General features: G+C 46.5%; 1 protein-coding gene across 11 annotated transcripts in view; it reads left to right on the forward strand.

Annotated features, from left to right (window-relative positions):
• SMCO4 (single-pass membrane protein with coiled-coil domains 4) overlaps positions 1 to 22,944 on the forward strand; it is a 59,921-nt gene that overhangs the window by 24,173 nt on the left and 12,804 nt on the right. For 5 of the 11 annotated variants that reach the window (XR_007121004.1, XM_047692158.1, XM_047692157.1 and 2 more), the window contains one exon: positions 15,695 to 15,771. The exons of 1 other annotated variant lie outside the window; for it this stretch is intronic. Coding sequence is in view for 6 of the 10 variants with exons in the window: in XM_047692158.1 (XP_047548114.1) it covers positions 15,695 to 15,771 (77 nt within the window). In the remaining 4 variants the exon portion in view is untranslated. Of the gene's footprint in view, positions 1 to 1,356; positions 1,472 to 14,528; positions 14,741 to 15,694; positions 15,772 to 22,944 lie in introns of those variants that run through there. 5 more of the 11 variants (XM_047692160.1, XM_047692159.1, XM_047692161.1 and 2 more) reach the window with 3 other exon arrangements.

Raw genomic sequence — 22,944 nt, forward strand, 5'->3', positions numbered from 1 at the left:
CTCGCTCTCTCTCCCTCTCTCTCTGACAAATAAATAATAAAATCTTAAAAAAAAAAAAAAAGTTACGTGTAGAATTACCGTAGGAGCCAGCAATTCCACCATAGGTAAGTTTATGAAAGAATTGAAAACAGGGACTTAGGTCTTTACAAGTCTTCGTAGCAGCACTGTTCGTAGTACCCAAATGGAAACAACCCAAATGTTCATCCACAGATGAATAGATAAACAAAGTGTGGTATATTCATGCAGTGGAATATTATTCAGCCAAAGAAAGGAATGGATTATAGATACCCTACAATGTGAGGAGAGACCTCAAAAACATTATGCTCTAGGTCAAAGAAGCCAAATGATAAATGGAATCATTTATGTGAAATATCTAGAGTAGGCAACTCCATAGAGAGAACAGATGGGTGTTGCCAGGGGTTGGGGGAAGGGAATGGGGGATCGACCACCTAGGATACGAGTTTTCTTTTGGGGTGATGAAAATATTTTGGAACTAGGTAGAGGCAAGTGTACAGCATTATGAATGTCCTGAATGCCCCTGAATTGAATGCTTTACCATAAATGGTGAATTTATGTTATGTAAATTTTGCCTCAAGTAAAAAAAAAAAAAAAATGTTTGGAAGGGCATCCCCTGTGTGTTCTTGCCAAGGGTGGGTTTTCTAGCGACACCACATGAGAGGGGCACTCCAGTGAGGCCCTTAGCAAGGGCCGGAGCAGGGAGGCACCATCCCATGTTGCCACAGTCCCCCAGCTGCCAGTCCAGTGACCTGCTGGGACAGAGGCCCCGAGGGTTTCCTCCCCTCTCTTGGCTTCTTCCCTCTTCTGTAAAGCAGGCTGAAAAGCAGGCCTCACCTCATAGGATCACTATGAAAGCTAAGGAAGATAAGGGACAGAAAGTGCTTGGCACACAGTCAGCTCTTAATAGATAGGAACTCTTCATTAATTTAACTAACGTCAGAAGAGCAGTTTCTGTAGAAGGAGAGAATGACGTGGACTCAGGGAGAGATGGAAAATGCTGGAAACAGAGAAATGAGAGTTGACTCAAACCATCTAGGTTTCAGTTCAATTTTTGAGCAAAGGAGGGTTAAAAATCCCGTTTCCTGGATTCCTTTTAGGAGTCCCCATAGCCCTTGCGAAGCTGGTGAAGGTTCACCTCCACCAGCTGAAACAAGGAGTGTTTGTGAAGCACTTGGAAGAGCACCTGGCCAGCCCCAACTGGGGAAGTACCCCCTGCCCACTTCTCTTCCCGCCCCTGCTTCCTCAGACGTGAGCACTCGCTGTGCCCGCCTCCAGTCTCCGCAGAGCACCGGGCCACTGGGCACATCTTCGTAAGCCAGGGTTTGTGTTTCTGAGTCCTGCTTTTTTCCTCAGAAGAAGGGACTTTACGCATCACCTGGGCCCGGATGAACCTTCCAGCAGCGCAGAGGGGCAAGGATACCCGGACCTAAGGAGAGGCTCTCATCACTCAGCTGTAAGGGGCAGAGGGAACTGGGGGAACAGGGCAGGGGAGCCAGTCTTTCACCAATGAAGAAATACAGTTTTCAGCTCTCCTAGCATGAAACTGTGGCATGGAGAGCTTGAATTTTAGGCTATTACTCGATGGAAATGGGTACATTGATCTCTCTCTAAACCTGTTTGCACTAAATATCTTTACTACACAATTAGCACTTTGTTATGTAGTGTGGTTTTCTGTTGTCACTTTACAGTTTAGTAGCCAAATACTGTCAGCCCTGGTGTAGAAGTAGCTTATTAGCACCGTGTGTACAGGATTTCGAATTAGTTTTAATATTTAATCTGTTTAACTCTCTTCTTTTGGAAGCGGCACCTCTCCCTCCTGTGCCCACCCCTCCCCCCCCCCCCGTGGAGAACTGCTTCACCTCTCTCCACCTTGGGGCCTGCCGAGTGTCCTTCCTGGTTCGTCTCCTGTGCTGTTGGTGGACCGTTGACTGACCTGACTAGGCCAGTCAGGCTCTCTTGGAATTTTTTTTTTTAAAAAGGGCAGAATTTATTTCGAAGCCAGGGTCTCAGAGACGCCCAAGACAGTAATTGCAGCCATGTCATAGGATGTTAAAATGGGGCTTTTCCACAGAACCCCCAAGACAGGGGTATCCTGTACCAAAGTGAATACAAGGCATCCTCTGTGGCAAATACAAAGAAAAACCATAGAACTGGGTTTAGCACTCTGGGACCCCTCAGCCAGATCAAAGATATTGGGGGCTGGGAGTCAGACTATGGAGAAGGGAGAGGATTTAATGGAGAGATGTCTTTGGAGAAGCTGCTGTCTCTCCCTTTGTACCCACCACCCGGTGGAGGGCTAGGACGGCAGAGAGGCCTTGACCTGACTTAGTTATTCGTAGGTAGCAAGTAAATGGGTCTTGATAAGTTAGGGCCTTTTCAAGCCCATGTCCCAGAAGTTTGGAACTGGAGGCCCAAGGGCCTTTCCCCTCTGAGGTGATGAGGCTAGAATGGGGTTCTGGAACGCTTGTGGCCCTGGTTTCCTGTCTGGAGGGGAAAGCTGGCCTGCCAGGGTAGGAGGAAGCCATAGGCAGAGAGAAGCGGAGAGAGGGTCTGTGTTCATCTGGGAGCCCACAGCTGCCTGACCGCCCTTCCTGTGGTGAAGTTTCTTTTTTGCCGGGGCTCATGGGAGGTGCTGTGCTTAGTTGGTTACAACCAGGGTTCCACATAATAGAATTGTGGTCCTCAGCAGCCACTGAACTTTGCTTAGCTCAGTTTTTTTCTCATGTACGATGGTAACAAGAGTAACACTTACTGGAATGTTCAGATGAAGTAACACATCTGTGAAAACTTTTGTGGGGTGGTCATAACATGGGCAGGGAGACTGTGACAAGCTTTGTGGATTTTTTTTTAACTATTTGACACCAATGAGTTGATTGTTCTGAATGCTGTTTGTTTCTTCATTTAACCTAAACATTCTTTTAGAAATGTAAATGCCGATAGCCTGTTCCATTTTTTTTTTTTTAAAGATTTATTTATTTATTTGAGACAGCGTGAGCACTAGTTGGGGTGGAGGGCAGAGGCGGAAGGAAAGAGAGAATCTTGAGCAGACTTCACGCCCAGCACGGGGCTTAACCTCACGACCCTGAGATCATGACCTGGGCTGAACCAAGTGTCAGACACTCAACTGACTTCATCACCCAGGTGCCCACATGTTCCTTTTTTTAAATCACAGAATTAAAACAACCTTGACCTGACTTAGCTATTCGTAGGCAGTAAGTGAATGGGTCTTGTTAAGTTAGGGCCTTTTCAATCTTAAAAGAAGCTTTCTCTGAGGTGAGCTCTAATTATGTTTTGGTGAGCACTGAGCATGGACTGTGTATCAGATGGCTTGTTCCTGCACTTCTGTGCTAGAGAAACCTGTGCTGAAATTCTAGAATGATTACCCCTCTACCTGGCTTTGAAGTTAAATAGCCTCGGGTTTGAATCCCCATGTTGACACTTACTAGCCTATGTTTTTGTCTTTGAGCCTCAGTCTTGTCATTTGTAGAATGGGAATATAATCCCAACCCTGCAGATTGAGAATTATAGGAGATGATGTATTTAAAGTCCTCGACAGTGTCTTGTATGTGGTAGGTGCTGAGTAAATGCAGCTGTTACTATTAAAAATGATAGTTTTAGTAAGAGTGGCAACCGAAGGGGGTGGGACTAGAAAATACGAATCTGATTTTGGCATTTAATGACAAAATCAAATAATCAGTATAAAAATCAATTTATCAACCACTGCTGGGTTGCTCATCTGTGCCAGGGGCAGGGGTGTGGTGGATCAGAATGTGTGTACCACCATTCGTGTCTCTTGGGGGAAGAAATCATGAACATGTAGAAAAAAAACAGGTAGCATGCCAGGTGTTGGGCTGTGGAAGACTGGAAACAGGGAGGCATCGCCAGCAGGTCTAGAGCTGATAGAAAGAAGAAGCAAGAGAAGTGACGTAAAGAACTAAACATTTTGGGTGATCTTTGGAAGAGGCCAAATGATACATACACACGATGTCTCCTTTTCCATTTTCTTTGTCCTTTGTCTTCGTGATTCGATCCCAGACCTGGTTCTCTGTTTTTGGTCATGATGACGAAGATCCATGCCCATAGCACATTCCGGAGTTTAACATTTTCTTGAAGACTCATTTTCTCTGTGAACAGTTGGCTTTTTGTTGGCCTACACCCTTCCGTGATCAGAATTCTCCTAGCAGAGTCTGCCTGCCCCCCACTCCCACCCCGTTTGCTTTGCCTTCTTGGGAATTTTATCCTATGGAACCATGGGTGTTCATTCAGCAGATGTTTGCTGAACACCTACTACAGGCAGCAGGCGGAGCAGTGTGCCAGGGAGGCCTGGGGAGGAGAAAGATTGATGAGAAGGGGTGGTCCCTGCCGCGAGGTGGCTCGCTTAGTAGAGAAAACAAATGGGCAGATGGACACTAATTAAATGTGATTAGTGTTTTATGTTGGTCAGATAAAGAAAGACATTTGGCAGGAACCCCAAGTCTCCCAAGTCCTCTGTCCGCCGCTGGCTGCTATGCCCGGATCATGAAGCCTGCCTATCTTCCTGAGCACAGTCTGCAGAAATGCCTTCTTTATCAGCATCTGTAGTCCTGAAGTGAAATTTCTCGGCATGGGCCCCTGCTCTGCGAAGTGTTTCAGTGAAGGTTCCTTTGGTCACCCACACCCAAATCCTCCTCTAGGCACAGAAAAGTTTACATGGAAAGAGAACATCTAGACTCATGAGTCTGATCTCTTCCTGTCCTCCAGATACTTATACCTGCACACCCCCCCCACTCCCTGCCCACAGGCTTCCCTGTCTCAAAAATGCCATCATCACCAACCCCGAGGCCTGAGAGCCCCTGCGCCACCTCCCTGTGTCTCACCCCTCTGTCTGATTAGTCGCCAAATCTCCTTGGTTCTGTCTCCTCCTCAATTTCCACCACCCCAGCCCCAGCCACCAACTCTGACTGGGGATCATGACTCCAGTTACTGGTTACTGGGTTCTGAAAGTGATTTAGAGGTCTTTACCAGCCTAGAAATAAAGAAAGAAGGAAAGGGAAAGAAAAAGAAAGAAAGAATGAAAGAAAGAAAGGAAGGAAGGAAGGAAAAGAAAAGAAAAAAGAAAAGAAAGAGAGGAAGAAAGAAAAAAAAGAGGAAAAGAAAGGAAGGAAGGAGGAAAAAGAGAAAGGAAGGAAGGAGAACGGAAACCATTAGAGTGGAGTGCATGTAGTAAGGTTGAGTTTTATTTTGTGAGACATGCATAATATAATGGGTGTACAGAAGAAGATGATGAAAGTTGCTGAGAGTTTTACGTATATTGACTAGTTTATCTCCCACAACAATCTATGCCGCTGGCATCATTATTATTATTCCTGTTTTTCAGATAAGGAAACAGTCTCAGGGAATTTGAGAAACTGGCAGAGGGTGGCCGAGAATGTCAGGGCTCTAGCCCAGACTGGCCTGCCTTGTATAGCCTGCGCGCGTGTGTGTATGTGTGTGCACGTGCACGTGTGCCCTGGGTTGCAGAGTAAAGTGTCTTATTCTATAAGTTATAAAAAACTAGTTGGAAAGTTTCTGTTTGACAAACATCTGTACTTTCACTCTGAGCTGCAGGCACAATAAATAACTTTTTATGATGCAAATTGGTTGATGCTTCTCTCTAGCCGGGTTACATGCTCTTAGGAGAGATACAGTCTGTGCCCCCACAGGGCCTGTGTGGCCTGGTCCCTGCTGGCCTTTTGAGCCTTATAGCTCTTTCTGTCTCATGGGATATGAGACCCCTTGGGGTTTCTCTGTGTGCTCCCCTGATCTCTCGGACTCAGTCAGGCCCTTCATGACCTGCCCCCTGGCACCCTGGATGGCAAGTTCACTGCACTTCCTGTGTTCATAAAGAAACAGTTCCTTGTTTGCTAGGTGTCTCTCGGGTGCAGGGTCACCTAGGACTGATTCACGTCCCCAGTCCCGAGGGCAGGGTCTGGCATGTCAGTTGGTGGATGCTTCCTGAGTATTCTTTTAGTTATGGATGGTAGAGAAATCCAGGCCTCTCATTTTTTGCTGCATTGACTGTATCTATCAAAATATTCCTTATTCTCGGGGCACTTGGGTGGCTCAGTGGGTTAAAGCTTCTGCCTTAGGCTCAGGTCATGATCTCAGGGTCCTGGGATTGAGTGCCGCATTGGGCTCTCTGCTCAGCTGGGAGCCTGCTTCCCCCCTCCCATGTCCCCCCGCCCCCCGCCTGCCTCTCTGCCTATTTGTGATCTCTGTCTGTCAAATAAGTACATAAAATATATATATATATATATATATATATATATATATATAAAATTCCTTATTCTCTTTCTCCTATCTACCCTTTCTAGAAAGCATTTCTTTCTTTCTCTTCCTTCCTTCTATCTTTTCTTTCTTTCTTTCCTTCCTTCCTGCTTTCCAAGATTTTATTTATTTGAGAGAGAGAGTGAGTGAGCACAAGTAGAGAGGCAGGCAGAGGGAGAAGCAGGCTCCCTGCTGAGCAGTGAGCCTCAGTGCAGGGCTTGATCCCAGGACCCTGGGATCATGATCTGAACTTAACTGACTGAGCCACTCAGGTGCCATTAAATTACCTTTTAATCTAGTAGATTCCCAATGTTCAGTTCTAACTGAATGAAGAGCTGCTGGCTCATATCTGTGGGGCAGGCCCTCCAACGCCTGTGGGGGATGGGCATTGTCGTCTTGTGAAAGTTCTAGACCCCCAGGTCAAGAGCTAGAAGTCTTGGCTACACCTTTCTTTGCAATCCAGCCATGGGACAGCTCCCCGGTTTATAAAATGCGGGTGATGACAGCATACCCACCTCCAACCGGGCTGATCCTGGTGGTCAGGGGAGAGAAACTGTGTGAAAGGTATATGACATAGCAGTGCTGGCTGTTCTGGATGGTGGGTTTTTGTTTTTGTTTTTTTTCCCCCTCCCTTCTTACTTGGATCTCCTTATGTTTGACATTGTTCCTCTGTTACTGGAGAGAACCTGTGGGCCCAGTGGTATCAGGCCCAACCCAGGTCAAGGGCAGTTCTCTGATCTGTTGAGTGAGTGCAGCCTGGGCCAAAGCCATTCAGATTCTTTCTCTGTGTTTATATACTGGCGATTTTTTAAAACCTTGATATTTGACCTCGGGGACTTTGTGGCCGAGCTGAGTGTAATGGCAGGCCTGCATTCCCCTTTGGCCCTCATATCATAACCACGGTGTTAATAATTACAGCTTTTGCTGAGTATCTACCATATGTCAGATGTGTGCTTTCACAGCATCTGTGATGTGTTGCTTCTCCTCTCCCCCACTTTGGGAAGTAGGTGGCAGACCCCTCATTTTGCAAAAGAGGAAACTGAGGTCCCCTGAGTTCAAGAAACTTGCCCAGATCTTCTAGTTGGAGTTCTGTGTAGGACACTGTCCTCATCTTAGCTCCTTGAGAGCAACTTGGTCTAGCTGTGTTCTGTCTGTTTTCTATGGTCTCTGCTCTGGATTGGTGTCCCCCAGGTTTTCCTGGGTGAGCTACTTGCTCAAGATGCCTGGTTGTCCAGGCCAGCCTCCCCATCCCTATGGTGGGTGCTGCAGGGCCCTGCTTTGCTCTGGAGGTGCTTCCTGCACCCCAGCCCCCCACTGGTGGAGTGCACACTCCAGAAATAGGAGCTGGTTTCCCCTCTTGCCTACTTCTTTTTATGTCTAAACGCTTCTGTTTGTCTTCTCTGGGCTGCATTCATTTCCCCCTCTTTACTGCTGCAGTTTATTGCTCTTTGTTGGCTTCTTTATTTTTATTTTCTAAACTTGCCTGAAATGCATCTTGATTTTGGCATCTTTAGATGTTTAGAGCCTTGCACGTTGTTACTGATGATTTCCCTCATTCTGCAGAATTCCACTTAGTTGCAAGTCTGTTTTGTAAGACTCGGCTTCTTTCCTCTCCATCATTAAATTTTGGTATTTTTTCTGTTTCTACTCGCTTACAGAAACTTGTCTTTTGTTTTTGAGATTGTCATTGTGGACCTTCAGTGTGCTATCAGACTGACTTGGGTTTGGAATTGTGTGTTCATGGAGTAGAGGGCCCCTTTATGGTGTCCCTGCTCTTTCTGAAGGGCAGATCTGTCCAGATCATGTTGGGGCTTTGGCACTGTTCACTGGCCCTTGTAAGATCAGTTTGGAACACCTCATCACTGTGCGGGACACCCTCCGTGTCCTTCCCTGCCACCTCTTCACCTGCACCGCACCTGCCATGCCTCCCTGCTTCCCCTACGCGAGACCAGTAGTTCTCAAACTTTTTTTTTCAGAGTGCCTTTACAAATTCTTTTTTTTTTTTTTAAGATTTTATTTACTTGAGATGGAGAGTGAGAGAGAGCACCGAGAGAGAGAGAGAGCAGAGGGAGAGGAAGAAGCAGACTCTCCACTGAGCAGGGATTCCAATATGGGGCTCAATCCCAGGACCCTTGGATCATGACCAGAGCTGAAGGCAGACCCTTAACCAAATGAGCCACCCAGGTGCCTTTGTCTTTAAAATTCTTAAAAATTAATGAGTTCCCAAAGAACTTTCAATAAGGTAGATTATATTTAGCAATCTTTACTGTATTTGAAATTGAAATGGGTAAGGTTTAAAAATACTTATTAGTTTACCTATAGCAATAATAAACCCATTACATGATAACATAACATTTCTAATGAAAAATAACAGTTCCTAAGAGAAAAACATTTAATGGGAAGAATGGCTTTGTTTCACATTTGTCCAGATCTTTGATGTCTGCATTCACCGTAGACAGATGGAGTCTCATAAACGCTTCTGCATTCATTCATTCTGTTGCAATATGTTGTGTTGGTTGAACTCTAAGAAGACAATGCAGCCTCACACAGATATGTAGTTAGGGAAGGGAGGAGTATTTAATAACCTTTTCAGTTAATTGTGGGTAGTCTTTGAAACTACAACAGAGCTTGACAGTGGTAGGTTTTTTTTCTTTTTTGAGATTACTTATTTTTTTATTTGATAGAGGGAGAGAGAAAGCACAAGCAGGGGGAGCAGGGAAGGGAGAGGGAGAAGCAGGCTCCCCAATGGAGGGGGGCTCCATCCCAGGACCCTGAGATCATGACCCGAGCCACTGGCAGACCCTTAACCCACTGAGTCAACCCAGGCACCCCTAAGTGGTAGTTTTCTAAAGGTTTGTTGTAGCCGATAATCTGAAACCCTATGAGTGGACTTTTCATACTTTGTTCCATTAAAATATGTTGGTCCACCTTGCACTTTGGAAAGCTCTTCCATGCATTTTGAAACATCACACGTGAGCCATTTGGAAAACAGCACTTTTGTTAAGGGTACTATACCACTGTCGTCTGGAAAGTCCAAGTATGGGGAGGACCCACAGCTCACCATGGCTGATGCAAGTTTTTCCACAATTTTAGTTTTTGCTTGAAAGCTCACACTTTTTTTTTTTAAGCAACAGATATAATCAAGTTTTTCTTGACATCACCAGCTTCCTTTATTCACTTTTGAGAAAATTTCCACAAATAACTGAGTCTGAATAACTCGCAGTTTTTCTGCCATCCTTTCAAGTAGAAATGGTGGCACCTGAAGAGCAGCTGATCCAGCTCCCAGCCTCATCACACAGGTGCTCATCCCCCAGCCCACGCACTTCGCCTGGCCCCGGAAGTGCTTTCTGAGAGCTTCCGGTTCTTCAGCTGGGATATTAAAAAGATGAATACTTTCTTATTGCTTCATCAAGGATGTTTTTAGGTGAAATTGACTTTTTTTTTTTTTTTAAATGGTGAGTATGTGGCCGTGGGGAATACAGGGGCGACTAATAGAGTCACATGCCACTCCTGGATTGCCGCGAAGGCACCAGCAATGTTACCCAGCGTTGCTTTTGCAGAGTCTGGCCAGTGCCAACACGGGTGAAGGTAGCTTTGACCTTGCAGCATCCACCGAGAGGGTCTGGGAACATACTTTGAAAACTATGTTGTCTTCATTCATCCGCACTCACTGGACTGCCTTGCTTTAAATCTGCTGGGAACACTTGTCCTCACCAGCTCTCCATCTTTGTGTGCAAATGTGTACACACACACACACACGCACACGGGTTTTTATATATACTGCTTTTACTGATCATGTGTTCTCAAGTCTTTCAGTGGACTGTAGACTGTGAACCAGGTTTCATACTTACCTTGGTGGCAGTAGCCCGGAAGCAATCTGCCTATTAAATGCTAACTTGTTAGTGTTGGCTCTTTTCATCATCACCATATCATTATTGCAAGGGCTTCATACAGGTTTTTTGATCAATGAAGAGTTTGAGTTAGCATTTTTTCAGAATTTCCTTATGACAGTTGTTCTCCGTGATGTCAGTAAGCGTTAAGCAGCAGGGGCGTCTGTGTTTAACTGGATTTGAGGATGGTCAGCAGGTTTTGAATGGAAGGATTTCCCAGATCCTTCATCATATAATGTGCATTGTGACTCCTGAAGGGGGATGGGAGGCTATAGGATGTGGTATTTCCAAAGTTGAATAGCATGGGAATCTCCTTTTCTTGGCATATCTCATAGAATTAGGGTTCTTGGGATTTCCTGGAAATAATTGTGTAGCCTGGCTTTTCTACTTTTACAGATGAGGAAACATTACATGTGTTCGTTCGTGCATGGATTTATATCTGAGCTATTTTATGAGGCCCTCCTAAGGTTAGGTGCTAGTAGATTTAGGCATGCAGTGCAAGCAAGGAAAAAAAAAGGATTTGTAGAAAATGCTAATAAACCATTTGTGTAGAGTAGATAGTCAAGTGGGAGATTCAAGTGTGCATCAACTGATCACCCAAAATTATAAGCGGTATGTAGGAAGGTACACAGTGCTAAACCATCTGCTTTCTGTTTTTCTCATTTTCAAGGCTGTGTGTGGTCTGTTTAGGTATTCCTCCCAACACTTTGCCACTGCCTTTATCCTTATGATCCAAACAACTGATGAAGATCATTAAGATGTGGGCTGTTGGGGCACCTGGGTGGCTCAGGGGGGTAAAGCCTCTGCCTTCGGCTCAGGTCGTGATCCCAGGGTCCTGGGATTGAGCCCCACATCGGGCTCTCTGCTCAGTGGGGAGCCTGCTTCTTCTCCTCTCTCTCTGCCTGCCTCTCTGCCTACTTGTGATCTCTGTCTGTCAAATAAATAAAATCTTAAAAAAAAAAAAAAAGATGTGGGCTGTTTGCCCAGTCATTTCATCTGCGAGGGTGGTATGGCAGAGATAAGATCTTTCAGAATGTGAGCCAACTTTGACTTAGTGCCTGGCACATAGTAGATGTATGTCTATATCGCTTGGCTGAGCAAAGAATGAAAAAGCGTACTCTGAAAAATCTGAGGCTAAAGGACAGACTCCACATGGTGGTCTCCAGTCAGCCCAGTGGCTGAACTTGCTGCACTCTACAGGTGGGCTGAATAAAACCTAATTACGTGCTTTTCACGCCCCACTGCTCTGACCTCGCGCGTTCTGGAGAGGACCAGTGACCTTCCCTTCTCTTCCACTCAAAACACAACACAACACATCCTACCTTCTGTTTTGATCTGGTAGCACCTGTACATGGCGGGGGGTGGGGAATGTTAATACATTCTTTACATGAATATATTTCACCAAAGGACATGATGTCGATATGGTAAAATTGGCCTTTGGTCTTCTGTGGGTGTGTACAGATGACAGCAGGAGGGTTTTGTATTGGAATAGCCTTGGAGTCAGGACTTCGCTAAGAAGATTAACCTAGTGTTTTAATTTGATGTTTCAGTCTGTGAAGTCACCTACAGAGAAATCAAACATTTACATGTTTTTAACCAGTGCTTTTGGTTCTTGGCATGTGGCCCAAACCACTTTGGGCCGGATGAGCTCCAGGAGTATGAAGAAATCTCCCACGGCCCCTCTCCCCGCACCCCCTCATGTGGATAGACAAACAGGAAAACATTTACCAGCTTCAATTATCCTTTTGTTTCAAAGCCTGAAACTTTTTTAGCCACTTCATGTTCCTGCCAGAGTCTGAAAATTTATAGGCTTTAGAGAGGCCGAGGGTTGAGTGGAGTCACTTTGAGAACAGCGTGCATCTGGATGCCTGATTTTTCAGGTGTTGCTCTGAGACTGAATTAAGAAGTCTTATTCTCAGGGAGTTTGGGCCCTCTTGATTTCTAATTTTTGTGATTGAGTTAGAGTTGCAGGAATATCATGATTTGGCTAATTTTTTCAAAAAATAATTTTCTTCCCTTTGTAAAAGTAATATGCACTAATTGTAGAAACTTGGAAACATATCAAAATGTATAATGCTGAAAATTACCCATAATTCTAGTACTCAGAGATAATCACTGCAAACCATTTTGTTGTATTTGCATGCATTTGTGTATGCATAATTAAGATCATTGTGTTTAAATTTCAATTTCTACTTTTCCTATTTCACATAAGAGTATTTTCTCTTGCATTGAGAGCTATGCACCATAGGAGTTTGTGTTAGTTTCTGGGGGCTGCTGTAACAGATTCCCACACATGGGGAGGCTTAAAACAACAGAAACCAATTCTTTTCCCATTCTGGAGGCCGTAAGTTGGAATCAAGGTAGAGAAAGGGCTGTGATGCCTCTGGAGGCTCTGGGGAGAAGCCATTGCTTTTCCACTCAGTTTCCAGGGGCTGCTTGGCATTCCTTGGGATGTGGCCTCATCTCTCCCATGTCTGTCTTTGTTCTCATGAGTGTGCACACACGTGTGTGTGTGTGTGTGCACGTGTGTGTAATCTCTGCCTCTAGAGGTAGGCCTCTAGGGTCCACCCAGATAATTAAGGATATCTGTTCACCTTAAGGTGCTTATCTTTTTTATTTTTAAGTTTTAAGTTTTATTTATTTATTTGAGAGAGCATGTATACATGCAGGGGGAAGGGGAAGAGAGTCTTAAGCGGACTCTGCGCTAGGCCCAGAGCCCCAAATGGTGTTGGAACTCGCCTCCCTGAGCTCACGACTAGAACCAAGACCAAGAGTCGGAAGCTTGGCCGACTGTACCACCTAAGCACTCTTAAGATGCTTAAGACATCCTAATCACATCTGTAGAGACCCCTTTTCTGTATAAAGTAACACGGACAGGTCCCAGGGTTGGGTCATAATGTCTTTGGGGCCAGTTTTTAGCCCCATAAGCCATAGGACGTAAGAGTGGACTTTTGGAGCCAGACTGCATGGGCTCAAACCCCCGTGCTGTCTCCTACTAGCAGGATGACTTTGGGCAAGTGTCTTAATTCTTGCTCCCTCCATTTTCTGGTCTGTAACGTGGGAATACTAAGTTTAGTATAGTGCCAGGCCCTTGTAAGGATTAGCTGTTATTACAGTTATTTTCATGAGAAATTCTTTGTAAAATGTTATTTTAGTGGCTGCATAAAACCAAAATTGTGAATGTACCATAATTTATTACATTACATCACTTCCTTTTGTGGGCTATTAAGTTTATTCCAGTTTTTTATCTCATGTATAATACTGCCGCAGATAGCTTTGAGCATTAAGTTTTGTCCCCACTTCTGATTCATTCTCTAATATAAGGTTCTGAAAATGGAATTATAGTGTCAAAAGGTATGTGTGAGTTAAGCCATTTAATAAGAATTTGTCAAATTGCTTTCCAGAAAGATTGTGCCTGTTATATAACTCCTACTAGTAGCTGAATGATGAGAGTGCCTATTTTACTGTGGCCATACCTGCATCGAGTGTTATCATTTTAAACATTCTCAGCTACTTTTAACATCATCTGCCCTTTTAAGATTGACATATTACATAGCAGAGCGACTCAATGTAGTGGTTCCTTTAGCAAAGAGTAGTCTCACGAGGCAAGAAAACTTCAAATGAAGTGATATCCTTGCTTTGTCAAGAGGTCAAGTGCTTTCTCCATTTTGTTATGAAGCCTGAGTGTTTTCGAGGTTACCAAGGAGGGGTGTTAGGGAGAGGACGTATGAGTGCCTGGACAGTGCTACGTGTCAAGCATTTTAGTAAATCAGTTTTATTTCTGTTCTCCAGCTTATCTGTTGAAAACTCTGAACATTGAAAACTGTTTTAAACACTTGAACAGAAAACAGATCAATTTAACTACTTTTCTTTTTTCAATTTAACTACTTTTTAACTAAAACTGCTTGAGGCACAGAAGGATGGGGTAAGGGACAGCTCCTCTACTGGCTGCCAAAGATGGTGGGAGACCAGCTTGGGAAGGGCAGAGGGAGAGTTCTCACCTGTTCCTTACCTGTTAACCTTTCCTTTCCTGGAGGTGCTAATTGCAATCTGATCCTGTACAGTCCAGGCTCCACTGGTGCAGAGGAAAAGCAGGGGTCCTAGCTGCGTGAAAGACAGGGTTGATGGTCTTTTTCTCCCCGGTCATGCTCTGATATGGATGTACAGTGCGAACCGGTACAACTGGTCACAAATTGGGCAATACCCGTATCAGTTATTGTGGGCTCAATGGTCACCCCAAAGATGTTCCCAATAATGTTGCCCTGTTTAGAGAAAGGATCTTTTAGATGCGATTAAGATAAGGATTTTGAGAGGAGATCATCTTGAATTATCCAGGTGGGCCTTCAGTGCCATCCCAAGTGTCGTTAGAAGAGAGGGGAAGAGGGCGATGTCACATGCACAGAGAAGGCAGTGAAGCAGAAGAGAGATGTGGCCACAATCAAAGAGTGCCGATAACTTGAAAAGGCAAGGTGCACCTTCTCCAGAGCCCCTGCAGGGATCGTGCCCCTTGCCTACACTATGATTTCAGCCTTCCGGACCCAAGAACTGTGAGGGAATAGATTGGTGTTGTTTTCTGCCATCTAGCTTGCGATAACTTGTTACGGCAGCTGCAGGAGACTTACCTGTGCTTTGTTCAACAAGACTGTTCCGCTGATCGCATGTTGGGCTGTGTGACCGTCTTATATGCTATAACAGCTTCTCAGCTTCTTTTAATTTCTGTGCTTATCTTCTCATGAACCAGCAGTGAAGAGTTCGGTGGGTGACTTGAGTACCAGTGGTCTAGTCTCCCACCCTTATTTTATGTATGAAGAGACTGAGGCCCAGAGAGGAGGTGGTAGGACTGAGCTTAGAACACAGGTGGCTCTCCTGGTCAGAGTGCAGAGACAGGGGGGCCAGGTCTGGAGACCCAGGTCTGGAGTGAGTGGACTGGAGCGCTGCCCTTTAGCCTGTCCTGCAGGTCAGCTGGTGTCCTAGGGCTGTTCTGTGACTTGCTGAGTGAAATCCCCTGGAGCACGAGGCTGCTTAGAAGGCCCAGAAGCCAGGGGAGTCTTGTAAAGCCTTTGCTTCTGATAGCCAGCAGCAGGCAAGTCATCCTGTCAAGGGTGAAGGTCCTGGCTTGCTCTTGACTTCAGTCTCTGTGGTATGACCCAACCACAGAGCCTATGGGGAGCTAGAGCGGGAAGGCCCCTTAATTCAGGGCCTGCACAGTGCATGGTCAGCTCACATACACACACACACACACACACACACACACCCTGTGTGTGTGTGTGTATGTGTGTCTTTCTCTGAATAAGGACCCACCGCTGCTTGCCTACATTTACACATCTTCATCCTCAAATGGGGGAGGGAGGCAGCATCCATCTCCAAGCTAATCAGTTTGGGGAGGGAAGCCATGGGCCTGCCTGCTTAGCCTGGACTGCGGGGAGTGTCCCAAAAAAAGGGGTCTGTGGAGGGGTAGTTCCCCAAAACCTATTACACTTCTTTTTCTGATTTCTCAATAGGAAGAACTCAAGTTACCTTTACTGGAAGTCAGTTTGCTGGAAGTACTGAAACTGCAGTTCTTAAAGTTGAAGAAAAGGTAAATGGAAGTAAATTTGTACCTACTAAAATTCCCTTATCAGGGAAGCCAGTGTTTGGGGCAAGATTACTCTTCCCGGCATTCCTCAAACGTGCCCAGTCCTGTGTGTGCTCTTTCCTCTCCTCTTGGCCTGGCCAGGTTCCTCTTGATCCCTGAAGGTCTTTACTTCCCTGGAAATCAAGCCTTTTATGTACGTATTTTTTAAAGATTTAATTTATTTAGACAGCGCGAGGGGTTGGGGGGGGCAGAAACCGGGTGAGAGAGCACTTCTAGGTAGGCTCCCCGCTGAGTGTGGAGCCAGACCCGGGGCTTGGCTCCATCTCAGGACCACTGAGACTGCTGAGGCTTCTTGTCTCATGGACTCGAGAGATGAATCTCGTGGGCAAAATGGTGAAGTGAGGTGAAAGTTGATTAAGTGAAGATGAGAACAGAAAGGAAGGGAAAGTGACAGGGGTCCGGAGCGGGTGGCCACTGAGGGCTTTATGGTGGGTCTTTTCTAGAAAATTAACCAGGGAACTTGGTAAATATTTTGTCTGTGACTTTTAAGACAAACAAAGGTGGATTTGTAAACATTAGGAAAACATCTCCTCTATATTGAGAACAAACAAGGCGGATTTGTTAATGTTCCCTTCTCTCTGGTTAGTATCTTGCCTATAACATTTCTCCACATCTGGGACTGCCGTGAGCCTGGTCACGTAGCTCCCAACCCGTCTCTCCCTACCTCACCTCGCCCACCCCTCACTCAAGACCATGACCTGAGCCGAAATTAAGAGTCGGATGCTTCACTGACTGAGCCACCCAGACATCCTGGAAATCCAGCCTTTTTTTTTTTTTTTGAAATCCAGCCTTTTTATTCCCTCCTGGTCGGTAGTGACTTTTCCTGCTTTGGAACCCCTGTCATACTATCTCCTTCTCACTGACATGTATCGTAATGAGCTTGACATGACTGTTCGCGCCCCCCACCCCGGCTGCTCTTCTGCCAATGCTCCTTCTCTGTGAGCCTTCCCCCCACCATGCTCTTGGTGTTTCCACACTTGATCGTAGTAGCCTGTTTGCACCTTGTCTGTTATAAGCTCCTTGAGGGCGTATCTGAATGTGCCAGGACATGCTCCATAAACATACGTGTATTGGGTGAACAGGGTATCAGGCTTCCCCACTAGACAGTCAGCTGCTGGAGGGCCCACTTTGTCCTTCTACCACTATCGTTCTCAAATCGATTCTGTTTTCGAACATTCATCAGAAATTGCTGATCTCTAGATGTCCTTTGTTTTGGGGCTGTTGGTGGAACAGAGCAAATAGGAAGGCTTTTCTATCTGACTTTTATTTTTGGGGGGCAATATGGGCCCATGTTAAGAGCAATAGCCCAGCAACTGAAAGGGAAGGGAGGTGACAGGCAAGTCAGAACAGCAGTGACTGGGAGCGTGGCTTCCCCCTGGCCGGTGTTGAATGGAGGTTGCCGGAGGTGGGGTTTTGGTCATGCTGTGATTGGGGGCCCTCCTGTCTGCTGGTTGGCAAACCCCCTCCTCCGTCCATCTGCGTGATCTTCTGAGCCGTTCCAGTCACAGACAGCGGCGTCTTCACCACCTCCCTGCTCCAGACCCTTTTGCTTTAAATGAATGAGTGCTCAGGTTCCTTTTCTCTAGCTGTGTACTGCACTGCTAAATGTCTCAAAGAAGTTTCTTATCCATCTTCCCGGTTTTGTGGGTCCCCATCGACTGAGAGTCCTTGCCTTAACCCTTCCTACCTCCCAGTAACCAGTAGTTGTCTCTTACCTTCGCATTACAGGGTGCTTCTGCACACCACCCCCAGCTTGCGTTCACCTGCCAGTCCCTGGAGATGGGCAGTCAGGCTCAGAGCAGTTAGATGTTTTCCATGAGGTCATGGGACCAATGTGCATGGAGTTCGGCTTTTCTCCCTGCTGCACTGTTTTGGTCCTTCCCCTTGGAAGTCACTGCTGCCATCACAAAACCTGGGGCCCTGTCTCCTACCCACCCCCTGTGTTCCCTCTGGAGAGAGGACCCTTGACCTTAACCTTCTGTTAAGAGATGCAGTTTGGGGACGCCTGGGTGGCTCCACCGGTTAAGCATCTGTCTTTGGCTCAGGTCATGATCCCAGGGTCCTGGGATCGAGTTCCTTGTTAGGCTCCTTGCCCTGCAGGGATCCTCCTCCTCCTTCTGTGCTCTTGTTGTGCTCTCCTGCTTGTGCTCTTGCGCTCTCTCATGCTCTCTCTCTCTGTCAAATGAATAAATAAAACCTTTTCTAAAAAAAAGAAGGGGGATGCAGCCTGACCATGGTTTCACCCCTCCACCCCAGCTTTCTTGACAAAGTAGTTCCCTTCCTTCCAGGATCCTCCAGTCAATCCTCTAAGTTTTCTTTTTGTTAGGGCTTATTTAAATGCAGGAAATTTAATTAGTTTACATTAATACTGCGCTGTCTTACTCTATGAGTAAACTGAAAGACACTAACGGGGGTTTAATCTAGCTGTTTCTAATGATGGTTTTTCTCTCCCTTCTCCTTTAAATAACTGCAAATGCTTCTATTAATCAGGGCCGCAGAGCACAGTGCTTTATTGCCATGTGGAATTGTGTAGTTAAATGTGATTTCTAAAAAATGGCTCACATTTTAATTAGAAAGCAGATTGTTAAATGGCATTTTGATTTGTCCTTTGATGGGGAATTGGAAGTAGACCCATCACGGTAGGAAACCAGGTTCTAGTCCAGAAGGAGGCATATTAACTTAAGAGCAGGGTGTGATTTCAGTGAGTCATTGTTTTCCTAAAATAGGCTGTCTTCTCTGGTCTTCTGGTGAGGGAGAGAGACCTTCCCCTGCATCTGATGCCACCTTAGATTGGCATTTCCCCTGGAGACAGTCCTACTTGGAATCCCCCGTCCAGGCTGGTGCTCCTAGTGGTCTGATCGTCAGGGCACAGGACTAGGTACCCAGGCCCTTCTGCTGGGACTCCTTAAAAACATCAATATCAAGAAATCAACAAACTTATGATGATACTTGTAACTGGAGAAAACGTTAGGCTCCATATTTCCCACTGTGCCATGATGCAAATATCATTTTATTGCTAAAATGATTGCCTTTCTGGCCCCAAAGCTGGTATCCGCATCACTACTGAGGGTCGTCATTGAAGCAGCCTGTGCATGGTTGGCTGAGTCTGTCCCCATAAGCTCTTTCTATGGTGCCCCCACCTTGAGGTGGCCCAGTGACAGGACATCCAAGCACCCCAGGAGGAAGGTGGGAAGGGTAACTGGTGAGAAGATGCAGGCATTTGTCATTCCACGTGACTTCTCTGTGCTTTATAGGACATTTTATACCTATTATGGTAGCTAGCAAACTTGAATGTCTCGCAGGTGCTTCACAGTCACAGGGTCCAATTTTTATCTCTTGGTCTCTTTCTACCACAGCCCTTTTGCACACTTCCCTTCCCTCCATCTCATTAGGGTGTGCAGCTCTTAACTCACTTTTTCCAGCCAGAAACTGGGAATTCATCTCTTAAACACTCACCTTTGTCTTCCTCCAGATCCCCCGGACCTTGCAATGCTCCTAAAGTAGATCTTGAATTCATCTGCTGCCCTCCCATATCCATCCCCCAAGTCCAGTGACACCAGTAGCTGCTGGGTTCCTGCATAGGCTTTTGAACTGCTTGCCCTATTTCCACCACCCCCCTCCTCCCATTCTGCTCATCACTTTGGACTCAGGGTGACCTTTAAAACACTTGTCATGTCATTGCACTCCTCCCCCACACCTGTCCGTGACCTCTTTCTGTGCTTGGATGAATCAGCATGGCCCACGGAGAGGACTGCATGGCGTGGGCTCCAGACCTGGCTAGAGGTCTTACAGCACTCTTGACGTCATGTTCAAGTGGCTTGTGAAACACTTTAACCTTTCACTCTTGACTTCCTTGGCAGGCTGCAATGACTTTGATTTTCCAAGGACAGTAAAATCACTGTCAGCCTGGTAAAGGTGTACTTAGAATGGATGTCCTGTTCTGGAAAATGGTATTGGGGGGGGTTGTTCTTCTAAACCCCAGAAATCAACTCATAGGACACAGAGGGGGACCACTATTTTGTGTGGAACTTTAATAAGCAATTAACCAATATGTAATCTGCTAAAATGTTAATATCCCTGCTGTTCTCCAAGTAGCCTCCCTTCCAGATATTTCAGTGTAAGAACATGCATAGCCTTTAGCTCCAGAAATCGTGACTGATGCTTGGTTCCAGGTCAGTACAAGACAAGACTGACATTCTACAGGGAAAAAAAGAAACACACTAAATATTAGCGCACAACTTTCCTTTTTAAACCCATTTCTCCTACCCTGAAGCTCACTTGTGCTCCTCACCTTAACCTTGAGTTTTCCTCTTGTGTGTCTGTGGCACCACACACACAAACACTTGAGCAGGGAAATCTGGCTCAGCTGAGTGACACTCTCCGTTCTTTTTGGGCCTTCGGTTCAAGGTTCAAACGGTGCCAAAGGAGGAGTGTGCCAAGCAGGGGAGGAGTGACTAGGAGAAAAGAGGTGGAAAAGGGCATTTCAGATAGCTGCATGGACGGAGGCCTGGGAGGTCAGCAAGGGCGTGGCACACCCTGAGAGCTATGTGGGGTGGTTGCGGCCGCTGCAAGTGAAGGCGTGGGCTGGGGATTGACCGGTGAGTTTGGGGCCCGATCATGTCATGGAGTGTCCCCATGGGATTCTATGCGGAGGGTTCCTGGGTCAGATTTGTTTTTTGCAGCAGGGATTCTGCAGGCTTGGCCTCTTTTCAAGACTTCTTAATGGCATTGACACAATTCAGACACACAGGGCCTCTCATTAGGTTTCGTGGGCACGGGACTCAAAACGCCAGACTTCCAAGTTTAAGGTACATCCATAGACTGTCTACCAAGAATCCCAGAGATATTTTAGAAGTCACTGAACTGCAGTTGGTGTTAAATTACTGCCCTGCTGGAGTTTATGAATGACTCCATTCCTGTTCCGTTGGGGTTTGGCTGCCTTGCCATGCTTGGAAGTGGTGCGTTTGAGGCTCTTGTGAAGTGCAGACCTACAGGCTGTTGGACTTCCTGTCGATATTGGAGACGGCTCTGTAACCGTACTGTAGCAAGGCCGTCTTGAATTCGTGGTAATTTGTAATTTCTCAGAATCTAGATGTTGAATTATCGATTACTGTTAGCTTTCTCACTGTTAGTCTAGCACGATTTGGTTGGCGGTTAACCGTAACATATCAAATAATGCATATTTATGTCGGGAATGTGTTTTGGCTCACAAGTTTCCCATGATGAGAGTTTAAAACCTATATGAGGTTTAAATGAGTCTGTCAGGGGCGGCTGGGGGGCTCTGTGGGTTAAGCCGTCTGCCTTTGGCTCAGGTCATAATCTTGGCATCCTGGAGTGGAGCTCTGTGTGGGACTCCCTGCTCAATGGGGAGCCTGCTTCTTCCTCTGCCCCTGTACCCCACCACTCTCTCTCTCTCTCTCTCGGATAAATAAATAAATAAAATCTTTAAAAATAAATAAATGAATGAGTCCTCTGTACGTCTTTGCCAAAGAGGACGCATACCTCTCCTGCATGTGGGAATGGGCAAGTCGTAGTGTCCTTTGCCCATAGCCACACGCAGTGATCTTAGAAGGATTTAGAAACGTTTGCACTCTTTAGGTCTCGAGCAAGCAGGAAGTTCAGGTAGGAAAACTCAAGTTAGGAGGCTGTTGTGGAACTCTTCACGAGCAAAGGTGAGGGCCTGACCTGGTGGTAGTGGGGATGGAGGAGTAGGGAGATGTTTGAGAGATGTCTAGCATGAGGTACTTGGTAGTACTTGGGGGAGCATGTGATACAGGAATAGGGGAGAAGGCATGTGTCCTGGAAAACCTCAAACCTCTGACCTCATACCATGAGTAAGAGGAGCAGGCTTCTATCATTCAGCAAATACTTAGTAAACCTCTGGTGGGAGAGGGGAGGTAGATAGAGAATTACTAACTCTTTGAAGAGGCAGAGCGAAAGAAGGGTCTCTTTATATATTTATTTATTGAAGATTTATTTATTTCAGAGAGAGAGTGCGAGCAAGCGCACAAGCACATAGGGGAGGGGCAGAGGGGGAGAGAGTCTCAGGTAGAATCCATACTGAGTAGAGAGCCCCACGCAGGGGGTGCTGAGATCACACCTGAGCTGAAACCAAGAACTGGATGCTCGGCCGACTGCCACCCAGGCGCCCCAGGAAGGGCCATTTTAAAGGCTTAAGAGTAGGCAAAAGGCAACTGATTTTGATGAGGGGATCGAGAATGTTTTCTCAGCAGCAAGTACATTGCATGAAGCAGGCCAAGATGAAGAGCCCTGGGACTGGGCACGTGTTGGCCTATTCTGCTTCTACATTCAGAGGGACAGGAGTGTGACTGCTCTGTGTAATGTTGGGGACAGGCTTGGGCTCAGCACCCAGGGCCTGGAAGACCAGGCCAAATCTATCCTGTGCTTTGTTGACCCCGGGGGCCGCTGCAGGCTTTGTAGCTAGAGGACTAAGACTGGAGCTGGGATTAAGTGAAATCGTCCTGTACGGAGACTGAGGAACCAGGGAACGGAGGTAGGCACTTTGCCAGCCGCGGGAACCTCGTGGGGTCTGCAGTCAGGCCGCTGGCAAATCAGTCAGCCTCATCCTTGGCACTCAAAAGCCTCTGGTCCTGTGCCTTTGCCCGGACCATCCCCATTGACTGTTCAGTTTGGCAAAACAGCTTAAGGTACAGCAATAAAAGGTGGCATTTAAACTAAAGACCAAATATTGATTGCTTTGTTAGTGACAGACTGCACTTATGCAGCCTGAGGTTGCTGTCTGATGGGGTCATTCTCCTTCTCCTATCCCCGAAATTGACCCTCCTGGAGACTCCCGGGAAGGCGGACATGCCACCGTGTCAGTGTTTGAGAGCAGCTTAGCATGCGGACTCCCTCTGCAGAGCGTGTGAATTTGGGCAGCAGCAGGCAGGGCTGCAGCAGAGCACAGATAACAGGCTTTGAGACATTCGCTGGGGGCCTGTAGAGTCCTTTCTGGATGGATCTTCTCGCCCCTCGTCTCTGGCTTATGCTCCGCGGACCTCTGCTGCCTGCTCCCCGCGCCCACACACCTTCAGGTAGGCTCCTGCCTCCAGGCCTCTGCCCTCCTGTTCCCTGCCCGGCCCCTTCCTCCCCTCC

Source organism: Lutra lutra, chromosome 10 (genome assembly GCF_902655055.1).
Source record: "Lutra lutra chromosome 10, mLutLut1.2, whole genome shotgun sequence".
Classification (NCBI taxonomy): Eukaryota; Metazoa; Chordata; class Mammalia; order Carnivora; family Mustelidae; genus Lutra; species Lutra lutra.